At 36.4% G+C, this 15681-nt stretch overlaps 1 protein-coding gene across 1 annotated transcript in view; it reads right to left on the reverse strand.

Moving 5' to 3' along the window:
* Positions 1 to 492: 492 nt before the first annotated feature.
* The window catches only part of LOC124593672 (protein phosphatase 1 regulatory subunit 7), a 76240-nt gene continuing 61051 nt past the window's right edge, over positions 493 to 15681 (reverse strand). The window contains exons 7-9 of the mRNA XM_047131965.1: positions 11679 to 11870; positions 2404 to 2569; positions 493 to 996 (exon numbers count right to left, since the gene is read on the reverse strand). Of these exons, the coding sequence (XP_046987921.1) occupies positions 929 to 996; positions 2404 to 2569; positions 11679 to 11870 (426 nt within the window). The 3' untranslated portion in view covers positions 493 to 928. The remainder of the gene's footprint in view (positions 997 to 2403; positions 2570 to 11678; positions 11871 to 15681) is intronic.

Genomic DNA, 15681 nt, shown 5'->3' on the forward strand with positions numbered 1-15681 from the left:
TATTAATACTTTAAAGCTGCAAACTGATGAACTGACCATTCCCATTAATCTGAAAGTGACAATATCACTTATTTACACAAACATTAATCCATTTTTACTCTTCTCTAAAGAGCTGTTATTTGTTTTAATAATATCTCAAATGAAAATATTATGGAACAGCTTATGAACAAGAATCCAGTTACAATACCCTCACCATTTACTTTCTGTTTGGCCATTATATCTGGAAGCACTTTCTTCTGAAATATGCAGTATATGAAAGGAGATTTTGAAAATATTACACATTATCTTCGGTTCTATTCTAATGCAAGCATAAACTCTTTTAGCTCTTTAACATCTGTCCTTTCTGTAGCAGCATTGTTCAGAATTCATAAATATGGCACATTATGTCACAACAACCACAAGTAACTAGGGTGCCCTGCCTATGAGTCACGTAAAGAGCGTACACAGTCTCATAGCCCAGCACGCTTCTCCGTAACCCAACAAACTTCTCTCTATGATCAAAGGCAGTTTATTAAAATCTGGATTTTAAAATCTTAATACAAATGGCAGTAACAGTAACCAGTTCTTCTTGCCATAACACTGTCTTTATTTCTTTACAACATGAATTTCATTGATCTGGACATGATATAACGTGAGGGAAACCAACCAGAGACATCCATCGTGACAAAGGTCATCACAGGATGAGAAAAGTACCCTCTTCAGTGTGGTTACAAGTTCTAGTTACATTTCAACAGCATTACTGTTTCATGAAGGTGGTTCTCATTGTGATTTTGTTTGCATACTACATTAAATGTTGTGCATCACTATGAAAATAATTTAACAAAGTAATGCTAATTGCTGAAATTACAATTTCTAAAACTGTGCAAACCACACTGTTGTACAGTCTGTCTTCAGCCCGTCCACTGTTCCAGTCTTATGAGGAGATAACTTATGAACACCTGAAGCCAAGTGTGTGATCACCAGCCAAAAACATTCCCCCATGTGTGGGCGACACACCTGTAAAATTTAATACAGGCATGATATATATTCAGGACACAGATCAAGAACTTTCATTTTTACTCCTTCAACAATTTTTACAATAAAAATATAGCAGTTGTCTGCTTTATAAGGAAGATAATTATTACTCTAAGAAGACTCCAAGACCACATTATACTAAATGTTGTTCAGACAAAGTAAATTGATTTATCAAACTTTCAGACTAATAACTGCACTCCCCCCCTCTGTTTTTAGAGGAACATTTCCAACAAAATCAGTTTTTGACAGACTTTTGTAAATGGCAAGTGCAAATTTAAGAGGCATAAAACCTACAAAAATGCAAATACATTCTATATCATAACAACATAATGAAACCACTTTAAATGATGTAATTCTTCAAAAAATAAACTTCTCACAGCTATGTCTGTTACCAGAACACTCTCAGAATGAGGCAGGGCAGCAACTCAATAATATTTTTCTAATTAACATGTCAAATCAAAGACAACCAACGGCTGGCAGGCTCCATCAAAATACTGGGAACCAATATGGGAATGACATATGTGATAAGCACATATTTGAAGGCAAAGAAATGATGTCACAGTATTATATATAATAGTAATAATAATAGTATTATTATTATTAGTATTAGTATTATTAGTAGTAGTATTACTATTATTATTAGTAGTAGTAGTAATAACAACACAAGTAATAACAGATTAAAATTAGGGGTTGAGATCCAAATGATATATGCAAAATACAAGTATAAAGGTGGAACATTAAAGGTACTACAACATACTTTTTTCAAAATTTTAAACTAATTATAAACTGTAGTTACAAGTTCAACATTCATTGTCTCATGCTTCAGTTACACTGTACTTTCTGCACAAGATTGTTATTTTGAAAAGCACAAGCACACAATGCCATGCAAACCTTATTGACCATATTATCAGCTGTGCAATATATACAATGCATTTTTTGAAATGACAAAAGAGCCCATGAAACCACAATTAGAAACAATGACTACAGAAACCACGTAGACGAAAAACATTTGGACACAATGATTTTGAAATTAACATCAATTATACGACATTGATAGTCAAAGGACAAATAGAACCATGCTACATTATTTCAATAACATATACAATAGATATAAAAAGTAAGATTCTAAATTACAGATTAGAGTCAGACTTCTATAATAACAAGCTTCTTACAAATAAAGCAAAGCTCAAGAAATGAAACTATGACAACAACGTGAATAATTCAATATAGTCACAGTAACTATATTTCTGTTAAAATATTTGTAGCAATGAATACGTTAGTAGAAAAATGTTACATATTATGCATACAATGGTATTCACTGTAACATTTACGCCCATTTAAATGTAGGTAAAATTTTCATAGCAATAATGATTTCCTCGCTTCACCTACATAGTGTGGCATCAATCTGCGAAATCCAGGGAAGCATTAATTTAAGTTTTCTCCTGTAGTTGACGTCTTTCGACACAGGATTGCGTTCTAAATAAACGGTGACCAATCGTCTGTTGCGTGTCAACACTTCAACGTTAGACCAATCATCAACTAGATTGTCATTCATCTACAAAAGAAAATCACACATATAAACAATGAATCATAGAAAAGAGAAATATCATTGTAACAATGGAAAATCATGAGTCAGTAAGTACATGCGGACAAAGGGGAGGGGGAAAAAATCTCAGATCTCCCAGTTAAAAATGCACTTTTTCCCACATCAACATACATTTCTTTCAAGGTGAAAATACACTTTTTCCATGATAAGCGACAGTGTACTTTCCCTTAGAACTGTAAAAAATCAATTCTTATACACCAGTGTAGAACTTCCCACAACTTCAGTAAATGAAACACAGTAAGGGAGGAAAAAACAAAAAAAGAAGAAAGAAACATGTTTTGGAAAGATATTTGATGTGCAGCGACACGTATGCTGCATATTTTCGTATTATGAAATTATAAATTCAAATTCCACCAAACACAGCACTTTAGTTTCCGAAGCATTGAAACAGAGATTGCAATGCGCTTTTGTAAGCCAATCATAGCTCATGTCACGTGATCTCACCAGCCGATGACAGCAGACATTCAGAGCATAGCACACATGATGTAGTCAGCCATTAGCAACATCACCGTTACGTCGAGTGAATACACATAGAGGAAAAATTAATGGTTTAAATTAATGTACATAGTGTAACTACTTGAAAAGCTAAGATTTCACGAACAATATTGGTCTTTTTAGCGTGTGTTCACTTTAAGATACATCACACAAATGTGCCATTAAAATTTTAAACAATGACATTAATGTCTCTTATTTATGGATTCTTCCGTCGCTTCTTGATAGAACAATTCCATATTGAAGGTTGAATAACACTTAGGCAGTTTGTTGTTCTACTTTTTTTTATTTGTATGAACTAGTTTTCGGCTTATTAGGCCATCTTCAGATAACTACTGGCTATTGTTTACAAGGAGCTTGTGTTATTACGAACCAAACATTCTGGGCTACGATACAATGCACTTACATACGATCTTTAGTTGTGGTATTGTCTTTGGAATTGTCAAATGGGTCTTTTGACTTTATGTTCTGTAAAACTGTTCTTTAACTTAATAAATCACATTTTATGGTTTGTCAGCACCATGTATGACAACAATTAGAATTATTTAGAATACACATTATTACAATTTTTTGGCATTTGTTGTGAACAGTTGCACTGGACACTAATTGTCGGCTGTACAACAGCGATGTTTTCTTTGGGGGTTACATTTTGTTATTAGAAAAATTGTGCTTTAATATATACCAAAATATTACATTGTTACACTTGAGTTACAGTTAGGAATGTAAACAAATAAGGGATATTACATTAAATTGGGGTGTGAATTTGTTTACTATTGGGACACTTTGTGGTTAGTAGCAGGTTTACTTTATTGTGTAAAGTTTAAGAGTAGTGATGTGCTCAGTTGCAATTGGTCATTTAGAGCCAGCTGGGGATTTAGGGCTAAGTGTTTGTTAATTTAAAGTGCTTCTAGTCGGCTGAGTTTCCTGCCTTTGTTGTCTATATGTAGCACTTCTGTGTGTGTTAGATATTTGTGTCTTTCTTTGAGCACATGTTCAACAAAGGTGGAGACTGATTTATTTAATCTCCAGCTGCGTTCATGTTGTCAGCCTTGTTGATATGGCCCGGCTCGTCAAAAGACCCATTTGACAATTCCAAAGACAATACCACAACTAAAGATCGTATGTAAGTGCATTGTATCTTAGTCCAGAATGTTTGGTTCACAAGAAAACAAGCTCCTTGTAAACAATTGCCAGTAGTTATCTGAAGATGGCCTAGTAAGCCGAAAACTAGTTCATACAAATAAAAATAAGTAGAACAACAAACCGCCTAAGTGTTATTCAACCCTCAACATTAATGTCTTGTCTTCTGGGCTTGAAATTATTCTAAGCGGCTGGTACTCGAAGTGTTAAGTTTGAAATGAGAGTCAGACTCTCTGATTTAAGAAATTTATTGCACATTCTCATACATGACATAAGTCATCTTGCGTGAAAGGAAATTTCCTTTGAAAATAATGATTTTTGAAGAACCATTTGCAATATTTTCCTGCAACCCATATATTTGTAACACACGTAGCATTAGGAGATCTTACACAAAGTCATAAAAGAAACAGGACATCACAGGATACTCCACGAGCATAGGAATTTTGTATACCATACTAAACTGCGTAATTCAGCTTAAAGGGCACATTCAAATGTCCAGATTCACAGTGAAGAAGGCCGAACCTGATATTAAGCTTTTAATGTGCTTTTTGAGATGCAAATTTTTTTGGAGTATCAGTACTGTATTGTCTCACGTTTGGTTCTTAATATGGCATAATGCCACACATGCCAGAAGATAAAAATGTGCACTTTAAATTCAGTTAAGAGTTGAAACTAGCCAATAGTGTGGAATGAAACACTTATGTTTCTCATAAACTGACTGCCTCTGTGGAAAAGATTAATAAAAGCCACATTTATTTAGCAAACCGACAAAAATAACTTCACTGTTGTGCAAGGCAATTAATGCTTGACTGCCAAAAATGTGGGAATAAAATCAGATAACTGAAACTAATAACATATTTTAGCCTTCCGTAATTATGGAAATGTATTATAATTCATTTGATAGTTCCCGGCCACAGAAATCCGTTTTGTTTTCATTTGGTGTGTGAACTGTAAATGAAGGGGAAGCAGCAAAATCACTAAAAGTAGACATGGGACACTTGCCCCCTCCGCACTACAACCCAGACTGCCCTGTGCAGGCACCAATGTGGCAGCTTTGGCAAGCCAGAAAAATTTTTCTGGGTAGCATAACTGCATCTTGCTACCGAGAAACAGGAGAAGGTACTGCTCACATGAAACTCAACTGCACATTTGTATAAGCCCACCGGCAACTGCTCAAAATTAACTTAATGTAAATAGTTGTGACATCATGCTCATCGGAAGCAGTTAGCTGTTAGGAAGTATTCAACTGTCTTCGCCCTAAACCCTTTGATATATTTTGCTTTTGGCAGGTGCGTGTGTGTGCACTGTGTTTTGTTGTTGTAAATGGCGCAATTCCTTTGCAACTTGAGTTTTATTTTGGTTTTATTCCCTCATTTATGTTTTATAGCTGAAGTATTATTCTGCAGTGGCGGGATACAGTAAAATTCTTTGTTGGACTATCAGTTCTTACCAGCCAAAACTACAAAAATTTTACTGAAGACTAAAACAATGAAAAATTCCCAGAATTCCCAGTTTTCTCCCAGATAAAAAATTCCCGGGTTTTCCTGGATTTCCAGGTTGTCCTGCAGTGTATACACCCTGTCAGTGTAATCTACTGTATAACAAATAGTAAGACTGACAACAGGCTTCCCTTTAACAAACACTAAAATAATCACAAATGAAAGAAAGAATTAGTAGTAGTAGTAGTAGTAGTAGTAGTAGTAGTATTGGTAGTGCTAAGAGGAGGAGGAGGAGGGGGAGGGGGGGGAGGAGCCTCAAGAAATATGAGAAATGGAAGCAAAGTAACTTTTCATGGGAAGTGAGGTATTTTGTACACTAGGTTACTGAGCTTTCATCTCTCTGGAAATCATTCAACATAACAGAGATATAGAAATATGTTTCTATACCACTAAACAGTTTACCATTACAGCACAAAGGAAGGAGCCAAAAAATAATGGGGAAAATGCTATACAGGAAAGATCAAACATAATCTGTTTCTGTCAAGTATTTAATCTAGATCTCTGGTTTCCACTTAAAAGTCGCAACATTGTTCACAGCTTAATATCACATGGGAGTATCCTTCAAAACTTTTGTTCCTCATTATTGCTTATTCAGTTATTAAAATATGTATAACAGTGTATCCTGATCAAGAAACGGCAGAATTCAGTCCTCGAGATCCAAATGAAATTGAATATATATCCACGAACTGAGAGTTCTTACTAGTACAACCAAATGTGGGTCAAAGCATACAGTGCTTGCTTTGCTGCATTCTAATTTTCACACGCCGACTATTTTATACTTTTACAAGCCTTTATATACACAGTACATTATTTGGGAAAGGTGCAGAAGGTGACAGATCCTGAGTAATATTGCAAGAACCAGTTTGGAGCTTACCATAAATTAACTCATCTATTTTATTCTTAATATATTATAATTGATCTCACAATAGAGGTCTTGCCACTCCTGGTCCCAGTCCCTGGCCTTCCCTGTGGGAGACAGAGCCTGGTGCCAACAGGCCAACAGAAGAGAGCATCCCCCTTTCTGGGACACCCATGCTATCGTACACCAGAATGATTTTATCAGATGCTACTGTGCAATGACAATATGCAGTTTGCAAAGGGAAAGAATACTTGCTGTGAATGTCTTTTTGGCACTTGCATGTGCTTTCCTGCAGAAGGAAATGTGCGAAAGATCACACTGAAGTGGAAGGAAATTTTAGCACAGGTGGAGGTGACAAATGTACAGGACATAGGGTATCTATTCTTAATTGGTGACATGGAGTTTGCCAGTGAAGGAATTCCATCTACAATTATGTCTGCATATGGTTGTCCAGCCATGGGAACTGTGGATGACACACAACATGTGATTAGGATGCTGAACAATAATTTGATTGGCCGGAGAACAATTTGAGCGACCCATCTAGTGTATGGATACGCCCAGAGACATAGCTCTGGAGCACGCAAAGAGACTGCCTTAGAGGAACAGTTGCTGGTGATATGGAAAGAAGACATTTCACATACATGCTGCTGGGCCATATGGCCAACCAATCCCAGTAGTCCTGCCTTCACGCTGCCAAGAGATGATGCCAGACGACCTGCAGCATGTCTTCCACTGCGACACTAGCAGCCTGATCACCAACTGATAAAATGCAATACAGTTCTCATCTATAAGCCCACCTGCCAATTCCGTTTGTCTCTTAGCAACCACAATTTAAACACCCTGGTACTGATCCTGATAATCTTGTAATTGCTAATAGGCAAATTATTATTTCCTCTTTCATGAGTAAGAATAATTTGTAAATTGTATTTGAGTAACTGTGGTCAAAAGGCATATTGTCAGTAAAAATACATGTCTATGAACAAATTCTTAACATTCTGGTGGCCAGCACTCTTAATCCTATAACATAATTTGCAAATACCACACTCAAATGCAGTTTGACACATTGTGATTCCTTTGATTTCATATGCAAATGCAGCACTCAAGTGAAATTTAATAATACAAAATTTGATGACTACAATATACATTAAAAAATGCACGAATTTACGAAAAAAGACAGTAACAGAACATTTTGACAATGGATTTTATTATAAAAATGTTTCTTAAAAAACAAAAACAAAATTAAAAATAAAGAGCCATAAGAAGTTGCTTCAGACCCGAAATACATACACAGAACTTAAACCATCAAATGGCACTCATTTTAAACCCTAGTCATGAGTGTTTAACCAATATAAGTTTTATTCTCCTGCAACGAGTGTCAATATAGACATTAAGCTATGAAGTAGGGTCGTTCTTTCTGAAGATCCCTTATTAGCCTATGTTTACATACAAACAGTACACACACATAGCCACACAATATTCCAAACCAAATCCTAACAAGATGAAAGATAACAGGTAACAGATCAGTTTTGCATGCTTGATGTATACAAGCACTGTTGGGTGCACACTTTCATAGACAGCAGGCCTTTGTGAGGCGCACACTTTCCCTGATTTGTGATTGTTGTTTCTACCACTGAGAAAGGTGCCACATAGCAAGGGAGACTGAGATTTAACATAATATTTTTAAGAAGAATTTGTGATGATGTATTTTAACCAAATCTATCCCTTCCCTCATCACGTACTGTCGCATTAACAGCTATGCCCTCTTAGCGTTGATGTAATTTATACAAATTGAAGGATTATTAGTGTTTGACATCATGTCGGTAGTGAAGTCCCTAGTGATGGAGCAAGAGTTCAGTTAGAGCCAGTATGGAGACAAAGACCTTTTCAAAAGAATCGTCCCAGCATTCATCTTAATTGATTTAGACCAAACATCTACTGAACTTCACGGACTATGAGAGACACCTTATTTTTTAAGCATTTTGTTTTTTTTAAAATAACATTTTTACCCATTTCATTACTAGATTGCAAAGCCAGACTAATAAAATCTTCATTTATAAAACCAAACTCACCTTTAAAATTCCTGAAATCTTCACTTGAACTTCCTCCTCCTCCTTCTTCTTCTTTTTATTCCTCTTTGTTGTCATTGTTGTCCTCTTCATGCATAAGGCAGTCTTCACTGCCATCGGGAGCATTACTTATGCAACCCCTCTTGAAATATTTAACAACAATGTCTTCTCTCACTCTAGACCATAATTGTTATATCCACTGACACACTTGTTTGACTGTGGGTCATTTTAAATCTCCCTTCGGTGTGAATGTTGGGTCTCATTCATCATCCATTTGTTCCATTCCTCTGTCATATACACTGTATATGGTTTATCTATCGAGATATCAATCAATTGCAATTGTTAAATAAGTGTTCCAGAAGAACAGCAGTCTCTGTACTTTCCTGTCCCAATTTCTCTTTCACAGAATTTTGCAAATGATTACTACACTGATAGGCACAAAAAGAAAACTCTTCTTCATTAAAGCACCTTTCCTTCTCTCCTACACTCAGTTAATCCATAATTTCATACCAGCCTTGTCCATCCAACCCTTGTCATGAACAACAACAACAACTGGCAGTATTTCAGAAGGTACTGGCATTGTTTTGTACTTGAAAATGGTTACTGGATTAAGTTGGTTGGTTGGTTGATTATGGGGGGAGAGGACCAAACAACAAGGTCATCAGTCCCATTGGATCAGGGAAGGATGGGGAAGGAAGTCGGCTGTGTCCTTTCAAAGGGATCTTCTCGGCATTTGCCTGAAGTGATTTAGGGAAATCATGGAAAATCTAAATCAGGATGGCCGGACAAATGTTTGAACCATTGTACTCCTGAATGTGAGACCAGTGTGCTAACCACTGTGCCACCTCACTTGGTCTGGATTAAGTCTGGTACCATCAGCACAACATACAAAGACAACAGTGTAGTGCATTTTTTCATGTCCATTTGTTTTCATAGGTACAGTTGTAGCATCTTTCATGGTAAAAGTTCTGTTACTCAGTACATCATATGTCAGAGGAGTTTCGTCCATATTCGCTATTTGGCTTAGTTATACACTGGTTTTCTTTCGAAGATGAATAATAAAGCAATGGAAAGATAATATTTTCTCTTCATACTTTCATTGCATTTTAGGAGGTATTTTGTTTTTGGTTCATATGCTAAGTCCATGATGCTTCATAGCCCTGTAACACCAACCAACTCCCCCTTGGCGTCTGTTACTCTCCACTGTAGCGCTAGTTTATGAGTATGTATTTGAATCATTTTAATACTAATTCCAATGCCATTTTGACAGTGTCCTTGTATCCCTTTCAATACATCATCTTCCAGTTTTGGCTATTTTGCATTCAGTCCTCTATTTGCACATTTATTCTTCTACAATTTTTTCTGTTCTTCTTTACTAGGCCACCAAATGCGAATGATTTTTTTCTGATGCTGGAGGGCTGAAATGCTGCTCTGTTTCCTTATTCTTCTGCATATGCTATATTACTTTCAATTTATAACCTGCACCACACGAATACCTTTTATTTTTTTCATTACAAAACTAATTACTAACAAAAATATTGTACTGTTACTGATAACACAAATCACTTTCCATTCAAGTTCACTGGCACCACAGACTGCAATGACTCATAATAGGCTAGGCAGTGTTCTGGGTTTTGTGATGGAAGGGCAGGAGGGTGACAGTGTTAGCAGGTTTGTGAATCCCCACAACTCATGTTCGTCATATTGGTATGCTGCTGCTGCCAGTTGAAATCAAAGTTGCAAACAGAGATAGGTTTCCCACAGAATCGAATATATGACCATTTTTAGGACTGGCAGGAATTTTAAATCAAACACTGGACATTTTTATATTAATTTCAAGTACAAGATGCACCTGAATTTTGGAGCCAATGTTTTGAAGAAAAAAGTTAACCTTATAGTCCGTTAAATCTGGTGAATCCTAGTACGAATGGCTACATGAGGATCTGAACTCTAATTTTTGTAAATGTGAATCCTGTGTGCTAACCACTGCACCACTTAGCTGTGTGTAATGTAATTTATAGGTGGTCCTACTACAGATAATGCTGATTTCAAGAATACAATTTTATTGATACAATTTCCAGTGAAATTAACCTTATGATTTATTCTGTTGTAATAATGGTTACGGAATTTATGAAAACTTAACTTTAGAATTGTATCAATAATTAGTATCAATTTTTTGTCAGTACTTGTTTTCATAATATTTTGTTCTCTTGTAGTTGTCAGAAACATATTTTACAGTTAGTGAAACAATTTTCAGTAAAATTGTGTAAGATTGTTATCATGCCTATGTATTTTCTAAAAATTCACCTTTCAATGCAAAATTGTATTTTGTATAACAAGTTCCCACCACTATCCAATTTTCCATATTATTGAGCAACAAAAGCCAGATACCTATCTGAGAACTTTTAAAAATGCAAGTACTTCTGATATGAACAAATCTTGACTTCTCCTCCTCCTCCCAGCTATAATAAAATAACAGTTTTTGCTCCACAATCTGAGGTCAAATACAACTAATTTATACACACAGTCCCAGGAGGAAAGGTGGGTATTCAGGATTACAACAAGAACCATCATTTGCATGAAAAAATGTCTAGTGGGCTCTGCAATGCGTGCTCTATGAGTAGTTCCTTCATCTCTGATACTGTGAAACATATCCCCTCTATTGAACAAGTCCTCATAGCTCATAAAGTATTGCATGCTACAGCCCACATTTTCTAGACAATTTTTTCTACTTTTGGTCCACATTACCTCCTCCCAAAATATGACACCAAAGAGCTTGCAGTAGAAGAGATTTATTTCACAGTATCAAAGCTGAAGAAGTGCTCGTAGCTCTTGAGGTATGCATTTTAGTGTCCATGTTTACTGGACTACTTAGCTTTGAATGACTGTTTCTGTTCTATTCCTGAATACTGACAATTCTTCTTGGGGCACTCTGTATCTTATGTAAAACAAAAACTAAACTTTTAACTAAATCTCCCTGTAAGAAAAGAGAACCAACTTACCCAAAACTCTTCGAGCCTTTCCAAGTGCTCTGTATTGCTGATGCGTTGTATTTTGTTACTTCCTACATCTAAGGTTGAAAGTTGCTTGTTGTGCTCAAGACCCTCCATCACAGAGATACCATTCTCTGACAAATACAACTGATCCAAAGCTGTAAGTTCTTCCAAATTCTCAATTTTAGTAATACGATTACTCTAGAACATATATAAAAAGAAGGACACAAAGATTAGATTCCTGAAGAAGAAATAGTGTGACAATATTATTGACTCAATAAAATCTTTCACACAATATCTATTGACACTTTGATTGAATTGTCTCGTTTTGAGAAGACAGAAGGAGCAATCAGTTTTACTTGCTAATAACTTTCTAAATCCAAGATCACATAAGTACAGGGTGTACATAAAGAACCATGAGTGACCCAGCAGACACCAATACTGTAATCAAATTCTTGCGATACCCGTCCTAGCATGGCATCGTCGACTGTGGCAGTCGCTTCCCATATTCTCTCCCGGAGCTCTGCTACATCATGAGGTAGAGGTGATACATACACCAGATCTTTAATGTGTCCCCACAGAAAACAATGTCACACGGAGTGAGATCTGGTGATCAGGGAGGCCATTTCATGAAACAGCTTGCTCCACACCCAAACTCGCCAAGTTTGCGACTAGTGCTGACTATCAGCAAATTACCAAACTACGCGGTGTTGGTATACATGAAAAAACTTTAAGGGTTTCTCTTCAAAATGACACATGTATGATATCAGTACAATGTTTGGTTCTTGTGCAACAAATAACTGAAAGTGTTCCTGGACTTTATGTACACCCTGTATTTCTTGATTTAAAACAACTGGTTTTGACAGACTTTGCTGTCATCTTCAGGTCTGTAAAAAAGTGCACATACAAGGAATATGTCTCATAACATGAGTTAAGATGTAGTGTTTGAGAAAAAAGTTTTAGTTTGGTAAGCAAATAGCCATGCCCATATATATACTGCTCACAAATGATTGTTACGTCACAAAAACATTACAACTTTTATCTTAAATATTACATCTTAACTCATTTTATGAGACATATTCCATGTAAATGCACTTTGTTACAGACTTGAAGATGATGGCAAAGTCTATCGGTTGTTTTAAATAAATAAATATTTGTGCGATCTTAGCTTTAGAAAGTTTTTAATCTTTTGGCACATTAAAGATATTTGTGATGAATATTCACAAAGACAATTAATTACAAGATAGATAAAACTTTGAGCAACATGTTTTTACAACTTTTTCAACTAAGATAAAGACACCAACAATGTTATTTTTTTTGGTTGATGAGACAAAGTGAACAATATCAAAACTAAGGCGGACAAAAAATAATCGAGGCCCTGGGAAAGACAGCATAATCCTGGAATTAATAAAAGCTGGTGGAGAGGCTGTAATAAAGGAACCGCACACATTAATATCATGTATATGGGAAACGGAAACTATGTCAGATAATTGGAAAAATGGAATAATAATCCCCAGTTATAAGAAAGGGAATAGAACAGCATGTGAAAACTTTAGTGTGTAACACTCCTAAGCACAGCCTGTAAGATCTTCACAAATATATTAAACGAAAGGATACAGAAGTGTGCAGAAGACATGCTAAGGGACTATCAGTGTGGCTTTTGACCAGTCAGAGGAACAGCTGATCAAACATTTGTGGTATGACAAATAATGGAAAAGTTCTATGAATATGACGTAGATCTGCATTTCCTGTTTGTCAACTTCAAACAAGCCTTTGTCAGCATAATCCAGCAAGAAGTATATAGAGTACTGGAAGAAGTTGGTGTATGTGCTAAGCTAGTAAGACTCGTCAGAATGACAATGATGTAGACAAGAGCAAAAGCAAAGGTCTTTAGCAGAACAAGTGAAAGATTTGACTTTAATAACGACATGAAGCAAGGTCCTATTCAATACAGCCCTGCATAGTGTAGTACATAAAATCAACAAAAGAGGATCACATTTATGAAAACTAGCCAGATATGTGCGTACACTGATGACCTTACTATTGTAGGAAGAAATATCAATACACTCCAAGAAACATATCAGGCAATGGAAACAGAAGCATTACAAATTGGCCTCAACGTAAATGAAAACAAAACAAAATGTATGGTAATGTCACAATCTGAGGCTAAAGAACCCCTAAAGATCTGAACATCAACAGTAAATACTTCAAAGGAGTGTCCTCTTTTAACTACTTGGGAGCCCTTACAGCAAATGATAACAGTATTGGAAAGGCCATAAGGGAAAGGATATAAACAGGAAACAGAGCTTACTTTGCAAATATGCAACTTTTCAGAAATAGCCTTGTTACAAGAAAAACAAAACCACAAATATATTATGCCCTAGTCCACCCAGAGATCACGTACAGATCAGAGGTATGGATGTTGACAGAACATGACAAAAATGCACTAGGAACCTTTGTGCGGAAAATACTACAGTCCAATAAGGGAAGAAGAAGGCTGGAGAATATGCTACAACAGTGAATTACAGGTATTAATACAAGACAGGGACATAGTAAAATTTGTGAAATCACAGTGAATACGATGGCTGGGACACATGAAGAGAATGGCAGAGGATAGAATTCCAAAGAAAATTATGAAAGGTGTGATCCATTCAGCTAGGCGAAAAGGGAGGGCCAAGAGAAAATGGATTGACGACATAATAGTAGATATCACCAGTATGGGAGTCTGTGGGTGGAAAAGAGCAGCAAACAACTGAGAAATGTGGAGGAAAATCACTGAAAATGCCAAAGCTCAGCAAGGGCTGTAGAGCTCCCACAGAAGAAGAAGAAGAAGAAGAAGAAGAAGATTCAGTTGAGAAACCTAACAAATTATAAAACAGAATGTCTGACAGTACTTTTATTCAGGATGTGACACATGACCTAGTCTTCGGAACTAATATTCCCCTATAGGAGAATGGGATAGGTGGGGACAGTTTATTTCTCACTCAGCCCTGGCACAATGCATATCAATGTACTATCTCCAACCTACTCTCTCAGATGGCTCCCCTCCATTTTTGTCAACCAATCCTCATCACAGGTGGGTCTATCTCATCCTGGAGTCTCAGGGAGTTGTCCTTGTCTCTTAATCTCCTCCAACATACCTCTCTCTCTCTCCTCCTCCTCAAGGTACCCCCCCCCCCTCTCTCTCTCTCTCTCTCTCTCTCTCTCTCTCTCTCTCTCTCTCTCCTCCTCAAGGCAGAAACTACTACTTTAAAAAGCTAGGTAGTGTGTCAATTTTACTTTTATACATTTCTTTTGTGGTTCTACACTTTTCATCGCCTGAAGGCAAATTCTGGCCACAAAAAGTGAGTGTTGTAACTATTTTTTGGTTGTGGAGTAAAACAGTATTTAATCTGGAAATTTGTGGTAAGGTCTTATGGGACCAAACTGCTGAGGTCATCAGTCCCTAAATCTATACACTACTTAATCTAACTTAAACTAACTTATTCTATGGACAACACAAACACCCATGCCCAATGGAGGACTCGAACCTCCGACGTGGGGAGCCGCACGGACCGTGACAGGATGCCTCAGACCATGCAGCTAACCAGCGTGGCAAAACAGTATTTAAATTGGTATTGTTATATCTTGTGATGGGCTGAGTTGTGTACTACCTGGAAGTTTATGCCACTATCAAAGACAATATGTGTTATCATAATTTTTAGCACTTTTCTCAGGAGGGTTTATAATTAGTGCAGTAGGACTGCTACAGGTCAACTGTGTTGTGAGAAAGAGTAAAATTTCATAATTCTGTCAACAGTTATGTAACATATCAGTTATCTTAAATCACACCTATCCTACAAATATACACATATTATCACAAAGCTTTCTTTTTCTTTGGAGAGGACGTGAAAAACTCTAGTTTAGCCTGGCCTTCAAATATACAGCTAAGAATTCCATCTGTTATTGCTCTCCACTTAGGAAGATGCAGAGAACTATAAACTGCCCTGAAAAAAAGTTACAAACTAAGGCA

The sequence above is a fragment of the Schistocerca americana genome, chromosome 2 (assembly GCF_021461395.2).
Source record: "Schistocerca americana isolate TAMUIC-IGC-003095 chromosome 2, iqSchAmer2.1, whole genome shotgun sequence".
Lineage (NCBI taxonomy): Eukaryota > Metazoa > Arthropoda > Insecta > Orthoptera > Acrididae > Schistocerca > Schistocerca americana.